We start from the raw sequence: 25,318 nt of genomic DNA on the forward strand, positions 1-25,318 counted from the left end.
AAGCATGTAGCATGATGCTCGGGAAGCACCGCGCCGTGCGCCTCCTAACTCACACTTCTCGTATACAGCTTGCATAAGACAGGCTGCTCGCTGCAGACATGGTGGCAGAAGTGTCTACGGAAAACCCTCTATTGCATGTTGGAATCATTTTTGGTTTTATACATATGTATACTTCGAACATGTGTTTTTTTAACGATTAATGTGACGGGATTGTAATGCAATAAAAAAAATGGAAGCCGTTTACAATTCCCTGTAACGCCGGTTAGAGCGCAGCTCTTGAGGAGGAAGATGGAAGTGTACTGAGGGATAGGTGACTCCTTGAGGTCACGTGACCTAAGGGGGCTCGCGTGACGTCAGGGGGGTCACGTGACCTCGGGGGTCGCGTGACTTCAGGGGGGTCACGTGAACTCGGGGGGGTCACGTGAACTCGCTGGTCACGTGTCCCCAAGGGGGTTACGTGACCTCAGGGGGGTCACGTGGCCTCAGCGGGGTCACGTGGCCTCAGTGGGGTCACGTGGCCTGAGGGGGTCACGTGGCCTCAGGGGGTCACGTGATCTGAGGCGGGTCAAGTGACCTGAGGGGGGACGTGACCTGAGGGGGTCACGTGACTTCAGGGGGTCACATGACTTCAGGGGGTCACGTGACCTGGGGGTCATGTTACCTGTGGGGGTCACGTGACCTCAGTGGGGTCACGTGACCTCAGGGGGTTACGTGATCTGAGGCGGGTCAAGTGACCTGAGGGGGGACACGTGACCTGAGGGGGGACACGTGACCTGAGGAGGGACACGTGACCTGAGGGGGGTCACGTGACCTGAGGGGGGTCACGTGACCTGAGGGGGTCACGTGACTTCAGGGGGTCACGTGACCTGAGGGGGAGACGCGACCTGAGGGAGGTCACGTGACCTCAGGGGTCACGTGACCACGCGGTGTCACGTGACCTCGCGGTTACGCCGACGCCGACGGCGACGCCGCTCAAGCCGGAAACGGGCCCCTAAGAGCTGCGCTCTAAAAACATGCCTTAGTGTCTGAAGGTTGTATATCTGTGTGATGTACTAAGAGTGGGACCGCGGCTTCGAGCTGTCAGGGACAATGCGGAGCGCAAGTTCGTCTACCTCTTTTTGCAGGGATTGTGGTGACGTCAGAACGCCGAGCTCCGATTGGATCTGATTAGAGGACAGACCTTAAGGCAGCTGGCTTTGAAATCTACCCACTATCCTTCGATCCGAGCCAATCAGAGCTCGGCGTACTGACGTCCGTCGCCACAAGCCCTGCAAAAAAGAAGCAGACGAACTCTGCATAGTAAATAGCCACGCACGCTATGGCGGAAAGTGGAACTGTGCTTCGTGTGCGGAACGCAGTGGAGGCATCCGACGCTATATGACAAAGCCTTGGAAGCAGTGTTGTACGGAACAACGTTTCAATGAACGACCTTCCTGAAACGCGTTCCTTTTAGGAGGAACGCCGCCCTTCCACCTTGAATCGGTGGAACTGGAACGGAAACGTTTTAGGTGCCCGAGAAAACGGTAGAAAAAACCGCATTGCTTTTTCGTTTTTCTTCTTTTTTTGTTACTTTTTATTTATCTGAAGTTTTACCCAAATTTAATTGACATTTAGGTTTTTTTAATATTATAAATTATTTTAAACTCCGACTCTGAGGAATCGGAACGTATAAACGAGACAGTCGAAATCAAAGGACTGAAACAAATGCATGTGGTCGGGCGACTCGACACGTATAGTCCGATGTGGATATTTTCATTCGCTCGCTTTATTTTATGTAAGCATTACCCAGCGCAAGAATGCATTAAAATTCGCCAAGGTAACGTTAATGTAGCTACACGTTCCAATCTTTAAAAAAATGACGGAAACGCGTTTTGTTTTGTGTGTATTGCCAATTGAATTTGTAACGGCAACTCGTTCCAAGATTGAGCAGGAACGGGCTTCCATTCGTGTTTAGGAGGAACGTGTACACCCCTGCTAGGAAGGCGTGAATCTCAAACGTCAGCTCTATCACTGACGGGTAGTTTGGTTGTCGTGTGGCATCTTTGGGCCAACATCTACAAACGAGTGCCAGAATTAGGCTTCACCGGTGGTTGTTCGGCACTTTGGCAACTATATGGCGAGCCAGAGAAACGCTATAGAAACAGCAAAGAAACGCACTTTGGCAGTAGCTAACGCTTTGTAGTGAAACCGTATTAGGCCCAATTGGGACTGCCAAACTTGAGCCAAGCTGGCCGTTTCTCTGGCGTGCTGCGTGGGCGGTGAACGAGAAAACGGTCAACCAAAGCGTCGAAGGATCCGTTGGACGTTTTATCGTGTGTATGAACCGTCCGTGGGTGCATAGTCCTGGTTCAAGGTACACAGAGTTGCCGTCACCTTGCAAGCAAAATGGCGATTTCGCTGTTGTTGACAGATTGCTTTGCCGCCGTCCACGAGTGGTGCCTAGTTGTACTCGGAGCCGTATATAGAGAGTGTTTTGTCAATGGGAGGCGCGCGCAGAGCCAGAGCGTGCACCAGACGCAGAAAGGGCGGCTTGACACGCTCTCTTGGCCAACCAGAAGCCGAAAAGAATCCCCTCGCGGCGGCAGCGAGAAACTGTTTTGACCGTTTTAATAAGCGCGTAAAAGTTAAATGTAGTAACCCTTCATGGTTCAAAATAGGGTGCACGTGATGTTTCGATCATGATCATACAAAAAGATGTAAGAGACGAATGTTCCACCCTACTCTGTTTTGCTTGGGCAGAGTGTGACGCTCGGACGGCAGGTTCCAGACCCTCCGCGCCTGGCGTACGAATTATGTCTAGTCGCACTCTTCCACCACGATTTTGGATGACCGTGATTGAAACATCTCGTCATTTTCAATCACCGAGAGTTACTTCGACGCACCTATTAAGTTTGTTTCTCACGACCACCGCCAGGGTATTACTTCCGCCTCCTGGTTGGCCACATTCGAATTTGTGAAGACGCCCTAGAACACGCCCAGCCCGCTTTCGGCCAATGGCGCCTCCAGATTTGTCTCCTATACTTCCCAATGAATGGCCAAACTCTCTACATATACGGCTCTGGCTGCACTCACCCCTCCCGTGATGGTGGGGTCGGCTTTCCTGTTGAGCAGTAGCCGGACCATGTCTTCTCGCACGTGCACTGCGGCCAAGTGCAGCGCTGTTTGTCCGTCCTGCGAGAAAGAGGAATATCTTGAGGAAGGCACGAACACGGAAATACACCCGTGGTAACACCGCTAACACATATCACACAAAAAACAGCCTGCAGACTGAGACTTGCTTGTTTTTTACATGACGGCCCTGTCGAATTCGTCGTACAAACACTGCCTGCAAGAATGTATGTACGAAGCCTACATACGTATGAGGCAAACATGTTTTTCGGAACCTGCCAGGTTCCGAAATGCTTCCGCTTTATCTCTGGCTCGCCTCACAGGATCCTTTCCTGGAATTTACTGGTTGGATTTTTATTACTCGAAAGTGCTCGTTCTTTCCCAGGTCAGTTTTATATATACATATAAAACTGACCTGGGAAAGAACGAGCACTTTCGAGTAATAAAAATCCAACCACTAAATATATATATATATATATATATATATATATATATATATATATATATATATATATATATATATATATATATATATTCACAATATTACTACCGCTGCACTTGTCAATCTTCACTCATTCCCATTATATATACGGTGCAGCCTGTCCTTATGGGGAGGAGTGGTTCCCTAGATATCTTGGAAGACGGGCCCTTTAAAGGGGCGATGCACTGATATTTGTATTTTGCGCAAATACCGCTTAGAACGAATCCCTGACGTTAATGATCTGTGAAATACCCGTTCGTTTTCACACCACGCAATCGAAGTCGCAGAAAAAAATAAAGAAAAACGAGCAGAGTTCACCCCCTCAACTCGCAGCCAGAACAAGCGGCTCCGTGATCTGGAGCCGATTATATGCCGCCAATGTTGATTATAGCCATGCGCTGGGGTTGGCAAGGCACAGGACACGCGCTGAGTTCCAGACATTGTTATGGTTCGGCTGTTGTCGTCATTGCAGCAATTGGACACAGGACACTACCCGAATGTTTCGAGCTATCGATTATCACGAGCCCAAATCAAGTGTCCACGCCATGCTCGGGCCCAATCTATGAGCCGCATTCAAATATCGTCACTGGGCGGTACTGCCATCGCCCAGCTACGTCATCAGGTTTTTCGAAGGAGAGATTGAATGAAAACGCTCGGTTTTGTCCTCGAAATTACAGCGCAACAGAGGAGTTTCTTGGCCTGTGGCGTTGCATATGAGTATCCTTGGGTCCCACTAGTGCCAGTAAGCTCGTGTAAAGTGAAAAAACATTCCAATTGAATGTCGTTGCAACGCCGCTTTAAGACATTTGCAAGCTGAGATCAGTCATGGGTAAGTTACTTTTAAAAAAGTAATCCGTTACAGTTACAGTTAGTTTCAGAAAAAAGTAGCGAAGTTACCGTTACAGTTACCGCAACAAAAGAGTAACTCGTTACAGTTACAGTTACTTTTAAAAAGTTACGACGTTACTTTTCAGTTACTTTTCTATAACACAAAAATGTTTTTAGAAAAAACTAGAAAACGCCCCTCACAACGTTTTATTGCATAAAATTAAAAAAAAAAAGGTACGCTTTTTACTTCATATTGTAACTTAGCAGCAGTTGCTTCTCCAAGTTAGTGTTTGAAAGTTTCCACGCCAGAGTAGTGGCGCAAATCAAAATACGAAACATGCGCAGTGCGGAGTAGTGGCGCTAATCAAAATACGAGACATGCGCAGTGCCCTTCACGTGTTTTATTGTTTTACGGTTGATTCACCCGATTAAAAAGCGTTTGCACAGAAAAAAGAAAAAACACAGCGTAGGTAGTGCTTCAAGGCACTAAGATGTAAGTGTTTAGGCACGAAGTACAAGCGCGTGTGTAAAGATAACTAGATATTTTTTCATAAAATCTACACGTGGCACGTGGCTATATTCGGGTCGTGACTCGCGAGAGAGAACGTATTCACAACTTTGTGCAAGGCCAACTTGACACTCGAAATATCGGAATAGACGATTTGCAAAGTGCAAGGAATGGCTTAATTGCACCCTCGTTCAGTGATATATTATTCATAAAACACTGCAAAGTAACGACAAAGGTAACGTCGTTACTTTCATCGTTACCTCAGAAAAAAGTAACAGAACTAGAGTTAGAAGTTACATTTTTAAAAAGTAACTCGTTACAGTTACAAGTTACCAAAAAAGTTACAAAGTTACAATAACGCGTTACTAGTAACGCGTTACTACCCAAGTCTGGCTGAGATGACGTGCCACGTCACTGCCGCATGTCGGAAATAGCGCTGGCCTTAAATCAGCAACGGTTGTCGTCCACCAAGTTAAGCGAATTCGAAACTAAACAGTACACAGAGAGCTGGTCAGAAATTGAGTCCGCCGAAACCAGTGGCCGGGATGGTCTAATCGGTTAAGGTGTCTCCCCGGATAGGCGAAGGTTTGCGGGTTCAATCCCCGCTCCTGGCCCAATTTTTTGCCAGCTCTTTCCCTTTCCGTAACTTTAATGCAATATATTCAATAATCGCCTTCCCCCTCTTCGTTCACAATATTACCACGGCTGCACTTGTCAATCTTCAGACATTCCCATTTTCCCGCACTCATTCCCATCTTCCGTCATAAATATATATATTACATATATATATATATATATATATTGGGAGTGAGGGAAGATCGACAGGTGCAGCCGTAGTAATATTGTAAACGAAGAGGGGTGAGAGCTATTATTAAACTTATTACTTCAAAGTTAGGGGAAGGGAAATAAAAAAACAGCTATCGAAAAATTGGGCCAGGAGTTTTTTACTTCCTTTGAATTAAAAAAAAAAAAAAGATTGGAAGGCAAGGTTTCTACTGTGTATATTTATCTTCTTGGAGTAATTAGACGGTTTTTTATAATCTTCATGCGGTATTATCAACGCAGTATCATCTGCGTATTGAAAAATCTTAGAATTTAGTTTTCGTTTACTTAAATCATTTATATAAATATTAAGCAGAAATGAAGCCAGTGATAATCCCTCTGGTATTCCTTGGTTCATCTCAATTAGATTACTCATTTCATTATTTATCTTTACCGTTTGTGGCCTTTCGGGAAGATAGTTAACAATGTATTTATAAAGTGGTCCTCTAAAACTCTTCGCTTCTATTTATGTTAACAGATTTGAATGTTCAAGTGTATTGAACGCCCTTGATAAATCTAAAATACAAAAATACTAACGAAATCTTGTTATCCTCTAACGTTTTGTTAAAGACATAATTAAAATCTTCGAGCAAAATAGTAGACGTTTTATCTTTTTGAAATCCATATGGTGATTTGCTTATCAAAAAATATTTTTCCCAAAAAGAGTTCATGGTTTTTTTTCCCCATAATGTTTTCCCATAATGTTAGCCATCACCGGCAGAATCGCGATATGTTCATAATTGCTTACATCTTTTTTGGCTTCCACTTTTGAAAACAGGGCGAACTATGGGACCGTTTAAGTGGGATGAAATTTTTCCTGTTTCAAATATGCCGTTTAGGATGAAGCAGAACATAATTCACTTTTTTTAAGTTTACGGTAATGTCTCGGAGTCAGATTTTATCTGTAGCAACCGGTTTTATTACTGACATTAAACCCATTATTTCTTGCAGACCTAACCTTGTCATGATTGTAAGATAAGCTGAGTTTAAATTTTGCACAAAATTTGACAATTGTTTTAAATTTTCGGACGTCATCTTATTTCGAAGTTCTTCAATTACCTTACAAAGTCTATATTAAACGTTTCGCAAAATAAGGCAATATCTGCTGCTTTCCCAAGGTTTTTTTTAATTGTATGATTAATGCCCTTTTTTTCTTACTTCACCTGTTAGCTGATTTACAAAGTCCCAGGTCTGTTTTGAATTTGAAGTGTTATTTATAAATTACTTACCATAGTATGTTCGCTTTGGATCTTCGCATTGAGTTTGTTCCTTAATGAGTGAAATTCTTCTCTACGAAAAATATTGTTAGGATTTTGCTTAGGCCTGGGTCTATAACCTTTCGTTAACGTAGCATAATTCCATACTTTTTTTTTATTAATTCACGAATTTTCAGGTCGCCTTTGCTTTAGTTTTTTTTTTTTTTCACCTTGCAAATGTTCCTAAACGCATCTATTAGACTGTCGTATATTTGTATGTGATCTATAGTCGATGACAGGTCAAGAACGAAGTGGAAGCTCTTCCCACCTCTTTCCACTTTAGTAGAGCGAACGCTGGAGAGGAGGCGACCTCCTCTCGACCGTTTGCTCCGCTGAAGTGGAAACGGGTGGGAGGAGGTTCTTCGTTCTTGAGCTGTCACCGGGTATAGCCTTGATGAAAGAATTCCAGTCATATTGTGGATTTAGTTTATCGACGTTTTTTTTTTTTATTTATTTATTATTTTACGTGCTTTGTTTTGAGTTTGTTCTTCAACTTCCATATTTTCTCCGAAAACTATTAAAGTCGTAAAACAATGATCCGCCAAATTGTCCTAACTACTCTAGCAAACTTGGATAAACCTCCCATCTTAACCAATGTATGGTCAATACAAGATTTGGTTATTTCTTTTTCTAGATATTGTTTCCTACCGACTTCGGCGATTACATTTTTGAGCCCGTAACTAGCTAATAAGTCAAGATACTGACACGATGGCGCCATCTATCCGATGACTCTGGAGCTTCATTTCACTGGAGAGAAGGTTCGGCGGTATTTGCGAGGTGAGGTGCACGTACTGCTTAGAAGAAATGTTCGCTTATAACATTGACATAAGGTTTTCGAGCCAAGAGAGAAAGAATGATGCGCGAAAGAAATAGGAAAAATATACGGGACAGTCAAGTGCTCCACTGCTGCCCTATAGGCGGTGCCAGCGTGTCCTCCCGTCGTAAGAGATTTGAAGAGGTTTCGTGGTTCTCGGTCCTAAGGAGTCGCAAGTGTGTGAACGGGCCTTTATACTTGCGCGAACATGTACATTCGTTCGGCGTATCCTTCGTGCACGAGGGCGAGTTTGAATCAGACGCAAGACGAAGCCACGTGCTCTGGCAGCAGTGCGGCAATGCAGAAACTACGATAGCTTTTATAACGTAGCAAGAAAACGTTGACGCCGGGTATAACCTTGCCATTGCTCTCGTACACTGTGCACCACTGTGTTAAAAATGTCGATTCAGCAGTGCACTTGCACTGCTCATCTAAACTGCGACATGCCATTTTTTTCAATAGTGAGCGTTAGTTAAATTATAATGCGGCACGCCATGTATCGAAGCTTTTAATATATATACATAAACATTAAATAGTGAGAAGACACCATGTGATTCGCTCAAATGGGATTGAATTTATAGCTGTATATATTAGAACGTTACGGAAGATGAAATGAACCGCCACGCCCTGTTTCGTTCCGTACCATCAAGCTTGTATCGTTCTATAGTCCGTTGCAGCTCAAGAAGGTAGGGCGAGGGAAAGGAAGGCCAGGGAGGAGGAAGCAGACGAAACGCTGGAGAGAGGAGGAGGTTTCGCCCTCTCCAGCGTTCCGGCCGCCTCCTCCTCCCCGGTCTTCCTTTACCTCGCCCTACCTGCTTGAGTTGCAGCTGACTATATCAAGCTTTAAGAACGATGAGTCACCCTTCACCAAGCTCGCTCGAGTTAACGGTAGAGGTTGTCACGCAAAACCCTCCGGTGTTTCATTGCGGAGTAGGGTGACACTTCGGCACACTCTAGTGAAATTGATCGACCCGAATTTTTTGGAAACATCCGTCGTGAACCTCCTTTCTCTCTTTCGAACTGAGTGTGTGGGTAGGGTGCTGCCAACCATCGATCAGGCGGCCGCTCCCGTTCGAAAACCGTACTCTCCCATGACTCCCTTTGTGGTGACCCCACGTACCTTCCTGCTTCAAACGGTCGCTAATATCTTTTTCTTTTTTACTTCTCAGAATTTCCGCGCAACGAACGACGATTCGGTTGAAAGAACGTTCGATGATGATCGCGACAGTGAATGCGCTCACTGCGTCGTTCTGTGACTTTTGTTTCTTCAGTTCAGTTTTATTACCTCAAATGTGTTCAAGAGTGAACTTTACATGAAGGGGGAAGTATCTACAATAAAACACAAAAGCAAAAAAAAAAAAAAAAAGAGCACTGTACATACTTTACAAGAATATCTCAATAAAATCACGATTTTTTTTTTCCAGTTTTGTGGACAATGTGTGTGGGCAATGAGTTCCAGTCGGCAATGCCAAGAGAAAGTGGAGCGCTTTTGAGATGTGTTAGCTGTGGAGAAGGGAGTTTGAACTTTAAGGGGATGATCAAGGCGCTTGGTAATGTAGGATGGGTTCTGGAGATGTAGGCTGCGAAACTCAGATGATGAATAGTAGATGCCGTGAAATAGTCATGAATAACGTAACGTGATGCTTTATTTTGTACTGATTCGAGCTTGTTGATAAGTTATGCTTGATGAGGACCCCATATGATGTTTGCGTATTCTAGTTTTGACCTGACAAACGATTTATATGCAGTCAGTTTTGCAGTCCTTGATGAGAAAAAATGATTGCGTTTAATGTATCCTAGTGCTTTACACGCACAGGACACAGTGTTATTGGTGTGATCATTCCGAGTGAGGTCCTCTGCAAATGTGACTTTTCGGCACTTATAAGATCTAACTCTCTCTGTCTGCGTGGTTGAGTGTGTATTTCCTTAGAAAATGACACATCTTTAGTATTATTTGTATTTATATTTATTTGCCATGTCTTGCACCAAAGTGAAATTAAGTTCAGAGCTCGTTGTAATAGTTCTTGATCATCCGGTTTAGTGATGCGACGATAAATAACACAGTCATCCATGAAGAGTCTTATATGGGATGATAAGTTGAGTGGGAGGTCGTTAATAGATATAATAAGTAAAAGTGGTCCCAGGACGCTGCCCTGTGGAACCGCCGATTTCACTGGTAATTTGTGAGAGTTTCTCTCCCCAACATACGTAGCTTGCTTACGGTTAATGAGAAAGTTAGCAATACACTGTATGATAACGGGCTGAATGTTGAATTGAGTTAGCTTATAGTGCGAACGTTGGTGGGGTACGGTATCGAAGGCTTTAGGAAAATCAACGAGGATGGCATAAGCAGTTTTAGAAGCAAGAATTTTATCGTGCAAATTAGGAGCAAATCTTAAAAAAAGTTGGATTTTGCACGAAAAACCTTTTCTAACGCTATGTTAGTTAGTGCAGTGGAGGTTATAGTCATTTAGATAGCTAATAACTTGAGATTATATAATATGTTCCATAATTTTACTTGGTTTGCTTATTAAAAGTATTGGTGTATAATTACATACATTATTTTTATCTTCAGATTAAAAAAAAATAAAGATTGACAACACTTTCCCAAAGTTCTAGTCTGCCGGAAGGTACAATTGTTCTTCTGACTCCTTGAAAATAAAAAAAGGCAAGTGAGAAGATATTGTTCGGGTTATTTTAAGAAGTTTTGGACATATTTCGTCATCTCCCGGTGCAGGGCCTGGGGAAAGTCGGTAAATGCTGGCCAAAATTCCTTCTTGTGTAAATGTGACAGGCTCACATAATACAGTAGGCCAGTGGTTCTCAGCCATAGATGTGTCGGGGACCCCTTGCGGACCACTGGTAGTGATGGGAGTAAAAACATAAAACAAAGGTGCCACATCACTTCATATTGGTCAGTTCATCAAAACGTGCCAACTAAAAAAAAAAAAAGATTTTGTTGAGGGTCTTGCGGACCCCAAAAGTGGCTTCGCGGACACCCTGGGGTCCCCCATTTGAGAACCACTGCAGTAGGCGAAACACATATTGAATCATATGGTAAGGGAAACAGTTCCTCGGTAAAGGCAGATACAAAATGCTCATTGAAGATGGTTGCTGATTCGTGGTGGGAGAGCTCCTGTCTATGATCATTATAGATACCGGGCAAAGTTCGCTCTTGCTTGGGACAGTGGTCTTCCAAAATGTTTTAGGATTAATTTTCAATAAATTTAGGAGATCACTCATTACATACTTTTTTTGCCTTAATTTCCAATTTGTACTCCTTGTAGCACTAGTTGTACTTAGACCAATCTGAAGCATAGTCACCTAACTTCGCTTTCAAAAACAAACGTTTATTTTTGTTGGACAATCTCTATAGCCTGTTAGTAAACCATGGCCGTACAGCATTCGTTTTTAGTACAATTTTTGGGATGAAAGTAGGTGTCAGTCTTTTAAACTCTGTTTTTAGCCTATTTCAGTTTGCTTCAACAGATGGTTTTGCAAAATCAGATAGGTATGTAGACGCGAAACCTTGAAAAGAAACAACAAGGGCGCTTTCGTCGATCTTACTGAAGTCATAAATTACTTTTGACACTTTAACTTTATATTCAATCGGAAGTCGCGGTATAAAAAGGCAATATTATGGTTACTGATTTTACCAAGAACACGAACTGTCTTAATATCATAAGGGGAAGATACAAAAGCTAAGTCTGAAGTAGCATTGCATCTGTTGGGATGAATCACGACTTGAAAATATTAAAAACGCTTACCATATCAACAAAAGGCTTCAACTGGGTTTGAACATAAGCTTTTAAGTTTTTCTTCTTTCCAATAAACACCAGCGTAGTGAAAGTCCCAGCCCAACATACGAGAATTAGGGTAGCCATATAAGATACCCTCAATGCTGCAGTCAAACAATTCTTCTGAAAAACTGCTGTCCTGTCCCGGTTGGCAAAAAGAGGCGCCAAGCATAAGTCACGAACCAGCGAATTCTAATCGGACCCGAACTATTTTCAGTTCGCTATCTACAGAGATCGGTATCGCGGGAATTCATTTGCTAACTGCAAACCCGTCGAGCGCCTAGAACGCGGTACGCCGGCGTCCGGTGTTTGGCCGTTCGCGTTCCGTATTATAGTTCGACGAGTGCTGCGGAAACAAAGGCAGCGGGCTTTAGGTCTATCCACTAATCTTACCAACCAGAGCTCGGCATTCTGACGTCCCCGTGCTCTTTTGGTTCCTCCTCTTTCCCAGTTTCTCGGACACAGCCGACGCTACGAGCTGATGAGATCAATCAAACATCATCAGTAGTGCACCAACATGGGTGTTTCCCTGCATGCTGTATCATCTCTGAACCTACCATGTAGAGGGAATGCCCAGTAACTTGCGCTTTTGACACCTTGATTGGTCCCAAGACCTGGTGGCGTCGGAGGTTGTCCGGACATAAGGTGAAACGAAGTGTGCGATACTATATCCCCTAATGGGTATTTAGAACTCGCTCGCAACACTTCTCTCTCCGACTTCAGTGTAATATAAACAAGCTGGACTTCTTTAGATAAACGTTTCGCACTCGTTGTTTTATGCAAGTTTCGGTCAGAAAATTCAATTTTGGCAATATTGTTCGCAGTATCGAAACCAGAACACTTAGTTATTTAGTTTCCTTTTTGGCTTGAGTGGGCCCTTGAGGGTTTTAAGGAAGCTCTTGAACGGAACGGCCATCTATCGGAAACATGATTCCAATTTGTCTCGAAGATGGCGGCTTGCCATTTTTGTTTTGAGACGCAATAGGAGGCCACTCGGAATGTGATGCATGTATATCGCAGTGACGTATTAACTTACTCAAAGCGTTCCTCGTCAATCTGAGCGCCTCTGATGCAGCACTCGCATTCCTATTCTCAAATTTGCTGATCTGCACAAATTTTTTGAAGGCGTTCCCCCCTTCGGTCTTTTTGATCGACACGAAATGTTTCCCCATGTCGCCGAGCTTACGCCAGTTCTGACCCCTGCACCCCTGCCGAACACTAGCGCCTTGTAGGGTGAAATCGTGAAATCACGCGTTTCTATAACGAACTCCCAAATTTGCAGAACGTATCTTTTTAACTAATGTTTTGTTTAAAAATACTTTTCGCTTGTTTGGAAGTAAGATATTCGACGAACGCTTGATGATTGGATACTGTTCTTAATAACAGACAATGTCAAATGTTAGCGTGAAAATTGTTTTTAAATTTCTTTTTATTATAGGTTAGCGCGATTTTTACATTCTCCGTCCGGAATTGAGTCAAAACGCAGACGAAGAGGCCACCATCTTTGAGGCATGCAACCCGTCATCTTCGACAACGTGCCGATAGGCGGCGCCGGAAAGGCATAAGGTTTATTGACGTGACGTCAGGGTATAATGTGACGCCGCGACTTGACACCACGATGTCGCGTCACGTGACCACGTCGCGTGACGTCAAATCACGTGACGTCAATTTTACCGCTAGACGGGAAAATTTAAGAACAATTGTTTCTTCACTCCCCCAAACAACTGTTTCATGTCTTGCTCCTTAAATGTTGTATTCCATGCTGTTGGGGACCTCAAAGATAAAAGTCGAGGGTATTTTTTTCTAGTGGGTTTCTGACGGAAATTTTTGTTCCACCAATTTTTACAAAAAGGTTGTGCCGTAACGTTTTGTTAGAAGAAACGGCATTGTGAACCAATTAACGAAAGCACTTTTACGCGTTCGGTATGCTCTTTGTTGCTGCGACTAAAACAAACTGCTCGGCTCATTAACTACGAATCCCTTCATTGTTTTGTATATTTTTTTTCTTTCTACCTGCGTGTAATTTTTTTTTTTTCTTTGGCCCCAGCTCTTTTAGGTTGATAAGACATACCAGTATACAATCCGCACAAACGAACTCACACAGAAGTTGTGGCTCTAGTGACACGCCGTACTTTTCCTCCGGGGAACGCGTGATTGATAGGGCCAATTTGAACAACTAAACATAGAAAGCAGGGTCGCAGTTACATACATACAATTAGCACAACAGGGGTTGCCGCTTTTTTTAATTTTCATTTTTATTCTTAGCGGATTTACGAGGATAAAATGTGGCAGATGAAGCATCTAGTACATGCTCCGCCTCCAAGTACGCGCTCGTTGCCTTACGCAGGTTCACATGTGGATCTTACGTCGTGCACCGGGCCTTGACTGCGCGTGCAACGGAGTGCAATCACAGGCAGAGAGTTCGCGCCCGAGGTACAGCATCTACCCGGTTCTTAACTTGGCACCGACCACAGTGAGTGGTCTCGTTTGAACTCGCTCGTGCCTGTCGAGGTAAATGTTCTGAATCATTTGAGTAAAGAAAAAAATAGGATAGCGCAATCTTTGAGACGAAAGACACTGGCCTGAAACAAGATGCAAGTAAGCAGTATGCCAACATGACCTTCATGTATATATACCGGGTGTTATTTTATGTTAGAAACAGATTTTTACTAAAGGCGTCTTTACTCCTACGTGAATACCGTCTTCATTGAGCTCGGCGGACATTCGAGGGGCGAACAACCTCGCAGTCTGATGAGTAATTAACTAAAATTCGTTAATTAACTTTTCATATAGTGAACATAGGCATTTGGTTCAAATTGGAAACTTGCTGAGCGTCATTTAAAAAAACTCAATCGGTAATTTTCGGAAAGACCTTGAGCGCGTGAGAAGCTCAGTAGTGCGCTATAGTTACCACTTGGGCAGCAGGTACAAAGCTACTGGTGCGATAAGACGCCCGCGCGATTTTTCCGTCTCTAATGATAGCCACAGCCTCGTACCTTTTGCACCAGTGGTAACTTTAGCGCATTAGTGTGCTTCTCACGCGCTCAAAGTCTTTCTGTAAAGTACTGATTTAGTGGTTTTGGATGATGCTCAGCAATATTCTACTTGGAACTATAGTTTAATTCCAATAGTTAAAACGGTAATTAACAAATTTTAGTTCATTACTGACCACACTGTAACGGTTGTTGACACCGTTACAGTCTGGTCAGTCAATAATGCCAGGACAGTCAATAATACCCGGTATGTATCTATCACGTAAATATCTTATTCCGTCAATGTCGTCTTCCTGCAATCAGCCCCAACTTTCTGGGACATCGACGCCTCGGAGAGTGCACCTAAATAAGAATTTCAACTGAGCAACAACAAAGATTGCAATGTTCACCGGGAATTTTTTAGATTACAGTCAGTCATAACATATCAATGAGGAGCAACTAAACTTTTGGACGCGTATAGTTTTTATTTCACGGCTCTACAATTCGTTTATACTCTCTGGGCCACATTCACAAAATTGTCGATTTCTGATTTTCTTTACAAAAGATCCCTAGAACTGTAATTGTTTGGGTATCATTGAACGCAGCTCAATCAGAAGTTTGTTGTTCCCTCGAAAACTTTTCATAACACGGAATGTCCCAGAACGTCGGCCACGCGCGCGATCTGTGCTACTTGAAACATAATCCTCGTTTTGCTCCCTCTAACTTAAATTAAATTAAAAAAAAAACAGCATGTATTTTTATTATCTCGGTCTTAAGTTAATATTAAACATCTGGGACTCACGGCAAGAACATACTATATTATCAGTAAATACTGACGATTTTTTTCGCACGTTTTAGTGCATATCTCCATGGCTTCGTCCTTATAACACAACTGATTTGCTCGATAATGCTGGCGAGCGAACCTAACGCCGCAGGTTTTTGTCTTGAACCCTTACTTGCCATCGATTTAAATGGAGTCGGAGATAAGCTTTAGACAACCGAGGGTCGCGAGTATTTCGGTGATTGAAGCGCGAAGCCAGTGAAAGACAGTTTGTACAGACTGTCTTTTGTATGATGTTTTGAGCAGTGCGACCACACCTTTAGAGCCAACAATCCATTGCTGCTTTGTTTTCCCCCTTTAGAATCGAAAGACTGACATCTAAACTACTAGTGTGATGGGAAGTCCCTAATTGGGGCACTTTTCGTGCCCGCCTGTGCCATTTTGAAGCGCCGATGTTGTGTAAGCGCCAACAGTGTCTCGCATATACAATTATTTACAGTAAAATAAAAATATTATACAAAGTGTCTCCGACCAAAAGCAAATGTTCAGCGGTCCGGATCAGATAGCAAATTTTCAGAATAATTAATTATTTTATTCAAAAGTTATAAGCGCCTCGTTGTGTCCTGTTCTCCCTTTTGTCCTCTTCCTTGCTGCGCACAAGATTGCATAAGAGGTCTAACCAACCACTGCAGCCCAAACAACCACTCTTCTTACGAGCGATATTCGAACATTTTGAATGGAAACAATTATGTCCGACGAAGCCCACAATTACGGGGGGGGGGGGGGGGGGGATGAATTGGGGTGGCGACGCGGGTTAGTTGGTTCATGCTTAGGAGATTCGACACAGCGCACAAGAAACGAAGTAGAAGGGGTACGCAGGACAAGCGCGTACTTTCAACTGAAGTTTTTATTGAAAATATACGCCGAAGTAAACAACAGCATTCTACACCATAATGGCTAATTCGGAACAACACATCTCTTTGCTATGTAGAAGGACCAATGTTTGACTTAAACATTGCCTAGTCCTTTATTCTTTGATCGTGTAGGTTTCTAATATTTCCCTAGCCATCTGATATCTTCCCCCGCCCCCTTCCAGCAATCGTTTACTTGGTGGAAGTCGGGCTGGCATTCACAGTCTGCATAAATTATAGAGGCCTACACGATCAAAAAAGCAGGGACTGGGCAACGTGTAAGGAAAACATCGGTCCTCCTAGATAGCAAAACGATATGTTTTATGGACACATGCTGAATTGGCCATGATGGTGCGGAATGCTGTATACCTCGGAGTTTATTTTCAATAAGAACTTCAACTGAGAGTAAGCGCTTGTACTGTGTACCCCGTGCACAATCCTCTTCGTTTCTTGTGCGCTTTGTCGTATCTACGTGGGGGTCAATGGCGTCATTCTGTCTACGTATATGAACAGGCCCTCATATTTTCCACTGAAAGCTTAAAACAAAAACACTCATAATTTTTGAATAAGATGAAGGTTAGTTCCGAGACTTCCGCATCTGGTTTGGAACGCTGGCACGACATTTGGTAGGAGATGTTGGAAAATATGAAGTTTATTTTTGCTATTAAAAAATCAAAAACAAAAAAAAAAACTTGTCACTTTTTTTTTGAGATACGTTGTAGCATACAATGAAAAAAAAAAAAAACACACACACAGAAAAGAACACGATCTTGATTATGCTGACAGAGACCAGGAAGCACATAATGTGTCTCACAGAGACCACACTGGCGCTCTTTAATGACGCTCGTTCATGACACTCGTTTATGACGCTCGTCCATGACAACTTTCTCATAAAAAAAAAAAAAAAAACACCACGATTTGTGGGGGAAAAAAACAAAACAGGATGAACACATCGTTGCCACGTGTCTTTGCTTGCAAGCTAAATCATCTCGGGATACATTATGCCAAAACGTTAAATAACAAACAAAAAATAAATACAGCACTACCGGGCATTTTGACCAGTAAGAGTGAAAAGGATGTACAGCTCATGTCCCCTATTTTGTGGGCGCGTTGCAGCCGCCGGTTCAATTTGGCTGACGAGTTGGCTACGGACCCGGCAGGAGATTCTTGCCCGTACCTTTTAGAGGATTGCGAGAACAATGTCCATCGTCCGACGGGAACATGGGGCCGATGGTTGTTCCGCTGCTTTGTATTCAGGCCTTTTAGTCCGCCGCCTCCGGGTGAGATCATTGAGACGCCGCCACCGCTCAGCGCCTTGTAATCATCGCCTTTTGTTATAGGGTCACCTTTCTTTCTCTTTTTTTCTCTTTGCCGGATTGCTATCGCATTTTTGTCGTGAAATTGTATCGGCGTTCAGTTTCATTCAGTTTATTTTTCCTCGAAAGCACCTCCAATGAACTGCATTACACGAGAGGGGGATATAGTAAACGCGATTGAACAGTAAGAGTTGTCGGATAACAGTTTGGTTGAGTATTGACAAGGTTCACAGTATCCACAAAATATAAAAACACGAGTAAACAATACATAAACACTACGTATAACCGATTAAATATTTTGGGTAATGAAACAAGACATTCTTGAGCTGTGTTCGAGGTAGTCGCAACCCTGGATGAATTAACGCCACCTAGTCGAGTCACGTACCAGCTGGTAAAGCCGTTAATTCATAGAATATTTATTCAGACAGAGGTCCCAAAGTTTTCAATGAGTACTCTGAGAAGACGCGAATGAGAGGTAGTAGAGTGCTGCCACCTATTCGAGCGTGCTGCGAAAAGAGGCGCACCCTAGCGGCCAAAATGTGAAACAGGAAAATGTGGAATAAATGCACGCCGAACGGAATTGCGGATTCAGACTGCTGCGAGCGTCCACGCTACACATTCTGGGCCAATGTTTCTGTATTTCGTCCAACGGACTACAGCCAAACCTATGGAACACAATGTCCAACCACGAGCCAGCTAGAAACCACGTGGTAAACTAAAGCATGAAATGTTTTTTAACAGAACCCCCTCAATCTTCAAACTTTGTCCGTCCGTCCGTCCGTGTATTTTCTGCTAAATTTAGCGGGGAACTTGATGTGACGTGGGCCTTAACACCAATTTAGTTTCCCCACTAAATTTAGCGGGAAAATTGACGTCACGAGACCTAGACACCCAATGCAGTTTCTCCACTAAATTTGGAATGGAAAATTGATGCCATGTGACTGGACGTCACGTGACCAATACACCAATTTAGTTTCCCCTTTAAATTTGGCGGGAAAATTGATGTCACGTAACCTGCCGTCACTTTGCTTACACACCCATTCAATGTCCCCACTCAATTTAGCAGGAAAATTGACGTATACACCAATTCCATATGCCTGCTAAACTCAGCTGGAAAATGCACGTCACATGACCTATCCACCAAATCAATTTCCCCGCTAAACTGATAAAAATGCAGGTCTTCACTACCCAAAATTAAAACAATCGCTCGTAAAAAAAAAAAAAAAAAAAAAAAAAAAATCTTGTCAAAAGTCGAAAAAAAATGAATGTTATCGATTTACGGACACTATAAATACGAACAATGCCAAAATACTACACTCACAGAAAACCGCCATCCACTCGAAAACCGGTATTAAAAATGCTAGTATACCCTCTTCTCAGCGGTCATTTAGCCGGTTAGCTGTTTGTCAAGCAAGCATGTGCCCAGATGTCTTGTTCGTATACTCAAGAAAGTTACTTTGCGTGTTGCCGCTTCTATCGCCGTGTTCTTCTGCTATGTTTTCAGCCGTCCCATCGGGCTATTTCTGCTTGTTATGTTATGCTTAAGCAGCAGCCGTAATTTGTAGGCGCTCCCCAGCGATACCGCGTTAAGATTTTAGACTCCTTGCTCGCCGAAGCACGTTCTGGTGCCGAATGTGACATTCATTACTAGCGGCCATAGTTTAGTTAGGGTTTATCAGAAGGGGAGGTGTGAAAAGCTCGCTTCCTTCCCCTAGGGCAGCGTGGTTCCTCCGTGCGTTGATGCCACTAGGGGTAAATTTGGCGCTGTACCTAGGGGCGCCGTAGGCGGTCGGGTTGCTCCGTGGTGGGTTGTACTAGAACACCTTATCCGGTGCTCTTGAAGCTGCAAAACTACACAAGGCGTCGAAAAAGAAACTTACACCTCGTAATTCAGGGGACACAGTCTTCACTAAAAATAGTTGTATATAAAGGCCTGCCTCGTTCTATTGTAGACTGGAACAACCTCCCCTCACTTATTGTAACCCGGACGGATCCCACCGCATTTCGCAACAATCTTTGTTCTCATTGTTGTTAATCCCCACTGTGCCGTTCTATTTGTTTGTCTTGTACTTTACTGGTTGCACTGTATTAGTGTTTTCATCCCCATATTCTCTAGAACAGCGTTACGCGTTTTGCTTCTTCCGAGGTCGGATTACAGACACCTCAGTATAGTAGTTCAATGAAACACAATTTAATCTAATTTTCAACTCAATAGTAAGATTTCTGTTCATAACTAATGCAATGGAAATTTATACCCGAAAGCCATTCATCTGCTTGTTTTCAGCATTATATTTTATTCGAGTGAGACTTAAAGATAAATGTAATGTGTGCTCTCGGTAAGAAGTTATCGCCATCCGCACCTTTTACCCACCGCTCTTATAGGAGCGCAAATAAATCACCCCAACAGATGCCTGACAGTAAAACACATAAAAAATCCACTTGGAAAGAAGCATGCACCACACCCTCTTAATGCATCAAATATATTCTGGGGGTCATGTCGTGTTTTTCGGTCAGCGTGGCGAGTGCCTCGTCAGGGCGCGCACCGTCGCCGCACCAAAAGCCATTTAGGCGGCCTTGCTGTTGACTGCGTACCTTCTTCATCGCACATTTCGCGAGACCGAATTTGTTTTTCTCGGCAAGAAAAAAAAGTATAGGAGTGACCACCAGCACGATGACGTCCCCATGCATGCAAGCCGCGTGTATAGCTCCTCCGCCAGAGCGTGGAATGCTTCGGCCACTCACCTTGGCTTTGGCATTCACGTTGGCACCGATGTCTATAAATTTATCCGCCAGTCCCACTCGGCTGTCCTTGACGGCGTACATGAGTGGGGTGAACCCTGTCACCTGCGAAAGAAAACAAAAATGAGAGATGGCACTTTAAATATCACACTAACGTCTGTCCTTTGCTTTGGAGAAGATGCTGTTTTCTTAAATTCGCAATCGAAATGCTCTATAGCATACAATAATTAATCTATATCACACACTTAGGATAGGTAACGCAAGCTACCGCCCGTTCTAAAGGGTATAGCCAATAACATCCATCTATCCATCCATCCAAGAATACAAGGTGTTCGCTGACTGCATGATGACAGCATTATTTCTCGAGACGTCCGAAGAATGTTGGAATCATGTTTGCGGCACACATGTGTATGCTTCGAACATATGTGTGCAGACAGTTTTTTTATGGTCGATGTGACGGAGCCGTCGTACAAGAAAGACACATGTTCCTAAGGGCAGTGTCTGCAGGCTGTGTCTCGTACGATGTAGCAGCGGTGTGGAAGCGCGGCTGAAGGCGACCTTCAGTAGATGGTTAAGAAACCCGGTAGACGCTCCTCCACCTCCGGCGAGGTATTTCTGCCCTTTGATGACACTTCGTCACACGCAACCAAAGCACAACGGAAGGCAGCGAGGGCCTGCAGGAGGTAATGCTTCTGTTGCGCTCTTACCAGCTGTCACCGGTTATTATAATAATTGGCAGAGTCCTATTAGGCGCGCTACTTGTAACTCGTTAACCTATTTCTGTTAACGATGCAGCGACTTCAATGATTTTCACAAGCGGAACCTTGGAACGAAGCCACTTTTTTTTTTTTTTTAAAGAAGTCTTCCTTTTTTATTGAGAAATGCGTGCATAGCCATCCATGTCATTGCTCCAAGTTCATGCTGTATTCCATCGCTGTTCAGAATCACCAAAAACGGACTGCCATCCCTATAGTTGCAGAGTACTGCCAGGCCTATTTATGTTGCTGAGCATTTCCATTCGAGTCTTATTTTGTTCATCTTTTGATGAAATATTGTTTTGTAGACTCTAACCAAGAAACAAAACCAAGAAAGAAATTGATTAGAATCTACAAAGTACCCTGTCTTAATACTTACCTAACCAGGCGGAGTTCCGCCGAAATGTTTACTTTTAAGAAATATTGTTTGTTTGCTTCATATCTCACGGGACATCACTTTCGTGTCGTTGTGTAAATTCAGGTAGCAATAGCAGTGTCCTATACAATTACTTGTGTATGGAGGCAAAACACGCCAACTCCAGGCATTCATGACTTCTGCAACGCTGCAACTGGCTTATGCGAGTTTAATGTCCAGAACCCAGGGATTCTATTCAATCCCAACCCCTTCCCGTTTCGATGTGGAGGAGCATTGCACCGTAATGCGGTCGTGTATCACTACTGCGTGATACACGTTAAAGACCTCAGGCTAGCGATTTTACAGCACTGGCTAAATTTCTCATCTATAGCTAGGAGACAAGTCGCCCGTTGAGGCAGACTAAGTTCTAAGCTGTATATACATACACACACCCCAATGTTTTGGAGGGTTTAATAACTAATTTCCTGACACCTGATGATATTCAGTTTAAAAAATCTACGTCAATGATATAGATTTCCAATAATAACATTAATGGTTGACGTGTCGCTAGGAGACTTATAATAGCAGAAACTCAGATAAGACAAAAGACGTAAGTAGTCTATTTCATAAAAAAATCGTAAGGGTGCAGGCGAGCTGGTGAATATTAACCTCGTTGAATTAACCGGAGACTGGGGTAGAGAAAAAACATCAAAACGTAGAAGGGACAGAAAATGGACAGGACGACGTCTCAAACGACGTCTCTCTTTTTGAGGCGTCGTACTGTCTATTTTCTGTCCCTTCTACGTTTAGGTGTTTCTTCTCTACCTCACTCTCAGGTTAATTCGATATGGTCTATTTCACTTAGTCTCTGAGGCTCCCGTAAGATTTTTTGTTCGAGTTTTCGGCCCACCTTCGCCTACTTTTGTATTCTTTCTGGTACCAGTAGAGGTAGAGACGAGTCTGCGAACTTCGACCCTCAGCGAATAAGTTTGCTCTTACCTCGTCCGCGAGATCCGATGGCAGGTCACCTTTCTCGACGTGTTTGAGCAAGGCATCCACTCCTAACCAGTCTCCCCTCCTCGACATGTTCAGAATCTTGAGGGCCAACTCGGGGTTCGTGGAGACCCCCGTCCACGTGGCCCCCTTGGGCTTCTCCTGTTCCGGAGGCTTCTCCGCGTCATCCCCGTCGGCCTTCGCCTCTTCCACCGTCTTCTCTGTCGACTCCTTCTCGGGCGAATCCTCGAGGAAGGAGTCGGGCGACTCCGAAAATCGGAACTCAAGCTGTTCCGACTCCTGCTGCGGCTGAGCCCCCGCCGCCTCGCTCTGCTGGTGTTCGGCCGTGTCCAGTACCGGGGTGGACTTGGAGTGGGTCAGTTTGCTGTGAAGAAGCTTGGCGTTCAGCACCGTCTGTTGTAGCTTGCTAGGAGCCACGTTTATCTTTTTCGCCGCGTCTCTCATCCTCGAAAGCACGCTCGTCTTCTCCTTCGGCTTGTTCTCTGTCGTAGATTCTGGAAGTTCCAACGAGGGTGCTGTCTTCAAGACTGGTTCTGGTACGAAGACTTCCGTCGGCTCCTGGACCCTAAAGTCGAACGGCGAGGATTCGTCCTTCTTACTTTCTTCCGGCACGGGCGTCAGCGCCTTCTTCTCCTCAAACGCAAGTTTGGTCGAGTTCAGTTCAAGGGGCCTCACCGTTGCCTTGCCGGCTTTGCCCCCATTCTTGCCATGTCGGTTGACAGGGAGGGTGGATGCCACCCGACCCCCGACGCCTGTCTTCTCCTTAACGCTCGGCGGCTTCTTCCGAGCAGCTGGCCCTTTGCCTTTCCGCCGACCACCTGGTCCATTGAGTGTTGACGTGTCTTTGAGAAGAGGAGTCTTGTCGGTGTTGGCTGCCATGTCATCGAGGAGCATGTAAGGTCCGTTGGAAATCCTGGCGGCCGTCGCGTCCGCGGCGTCGACGGCCGCTTGGGCCCGCTTCCCGCGGCGCTTCTCGTGCGCCTCTCGCTCCAGCTCTTGTAGCAGACGAATCGGGTCCATGATAGCTTCCTCTGAGTTCCAGCGGTTGCCAAGGCGACGGACGCCATCTTGCGTGGGACTGCTGTCCGACGCCATGGCTGTATTTTTTTATTGTTATGTTTTCAACTGTTCTGCACGGACGTCATGCGCCGCGTTCCCCCCTTCTTTCTCGACGAACAATTGTCCTAAGCGGTTCACGTTTCGAAAAGAAAAAGGAAAAAAAAGTTCCTGTCAAGCCGTCCCTTCTGTCAAAGACCTGTGGCAAACTGCTGCCATTAGGCGAGGTCAAACCGTTGTGAGCCTCATGTTTTAGTCATTAACGCGGTTTGACTAAGTATGTCCACATAAAGGTTCACTAAAAGTCAAGAACAGCGCAGTTATCATATGTATCCTCAGCTTCTAAAAAAACAAAGACAATGTTGCATTTCGTGCCCCGGTTGGCAAAATTGGCGCGATTAATATACTTATCATAAATGAACCCCGATTAATATTCCAATGCCTCTACTCCCGCGTCTTTAGCTCATTTAATAACCAACAATCCGGCGTAAACATGTACAGCTTGAACGCCGCGCATGAGGCAGAAGACAATTAAACTAATTAAAATAGAAAAATAACGCGAAGTATCGATGAAGGAAGAAAAAAAAGAGGTGGTGGGTAACGCGGTCAATTTTTGTGCAGGGATGGGGGGACACGCTTGAGTTATCCAACAGTGTCGGTTTTTTCAAACGGCCAAGGTCGCGGTACGGACCCTCTTCGATCTGTTCGTGGTTGTCGACCAGGCGGCGATTTTCCATTCTCCACTGCACATGCCACCCCACTCACGTTCGCGCGCGGCGCCCTCTCAGCGATGCGAATAGGACCACGCTCCGCTGGGTTTCACACCGCACCCTCCTTACGCCACCCACACAAACACTCTGGAAAACCTCGGAGAGGACGTTGGAAATCCCATCCGACCTTCTGGAGGAACGATGAAGACGCACGCCCCTGGCACGCACACCAGGACACGACGGACACAACTCTTGCCACGGCGCAGTACCCGTCGGTTCAGACGGTGGTGTACGACGCCCGTTACCCGACCACACCGAATAACCAAGGGACGCTAGCTGACAAATCTTTTTCGCCAGACTAGGTCGACACCCGGAGGTCCCTAGAAGCCTGTTTTCGTTTCCAGGAGCACCGGTTACATCCAGTTGTTGCAACTCCCGTTGAAGCCCACCGTAAAGGCAACCACTCCCCAACGAGCTCCGAACCAAGCAGGATTTCTCGTCTGCCACTGGTCATCGGGGATAGCGCAGACCCACCCCACGACGTCATCGAGGGCGAGGAGGTCTCGGGAAGAAAGGGGTTAAAACCCGTGTCCTCGGTTCCAGACGGGCTGACTTGCAAACTACCTCTCTCCTCCTTTCCCTCCTCCTCTTTCGCTACCACCCTCCTCAGATTTTACTTTCTTTTTATGCGCGGTAGCCGCCATTAAGCAGGTACACACAAACGACCCCGCTCGACAGAAGCCTGCGGGGTGACAGCAGAAGAGGGAAGGGGTGGTATTCTCCATTTTAGCGCTGGACATCGCTGGGCTTGGTCTCGAAGCCGCGGTCACGTCCTGCCCACTGGTCACGTTCGGTAGAGGGAGAGAAAGAAAAATGGCCACGAGCCTTCCTCTTTCCCGAAGCGAATGAAACGCGATAAATGTGCATGAGAGGAGGGAGAGGGGCACGAGTGAACGGAAGGGACACATTAAAGGCGACCGCAAAAATTAACGCGCAAAAAAGGCGGCCGCGTCTGGTCAATAGAAAAAAAGTGCGCACCGCACCCTTTGCCAGGTATCTCTCTATCGGGCCCCGCTGTGTTATCGTTCGCTGATG

General features: G+C 44.7%; 1 protein-coding gene across 1 annotated transcript in view; it reads right to left on the minus strand.

Moving 5' to 3' along the window:
- Positions 1-22,535, minus strand: part of LOC8044113 (serine/threonine-protein phosphatase 6 regulatory ankyrin repeat subunit B) — a 72,453-nt gene extending 49,918 nt beyond the window's left edge. Inside the window, exons 1-3 of the mRNA XM_029970891.4 lie at positions 22,443-22,535; positions 20,337-20,438; positions 3,073-3,171 (exon numbers count right to left, since the gene is read on the minus strand). Of these exons, the coding sequence (XP_029826751.4) occupies positions 3,073-3,171; positions 20,337-20,438; positions 22,443-22,529 (288 nt within the window). The 5' untranslated portion in view covers positions 22,530-22,535. The remainder of the gene's footprint in view (positions 1-3,072; positions 3,172-20,336; positions 20,439-22,442) is intronic.
- Between the last annotated feature and the right edge of the window lie 2,783 nt (positions 22,536-25,318).

This window comes from Ixodes scapularis, unplaced genomic scaffold, assembly GCF_016920785.2.
Source record: "Ixodes scapularis isolate PalLabHiFi unplaced genomic scaffold, ASM1692078v2 PGA_scaffold13__105_contigs__length_92229423, whole genome shotgun sequence".
Lineage (NCBI taxonomy): Eukaryota > Metazoa > Arthropoda > Arachnida > Ixodida > Ixodidae > Ixodes > Ixodes scapularis.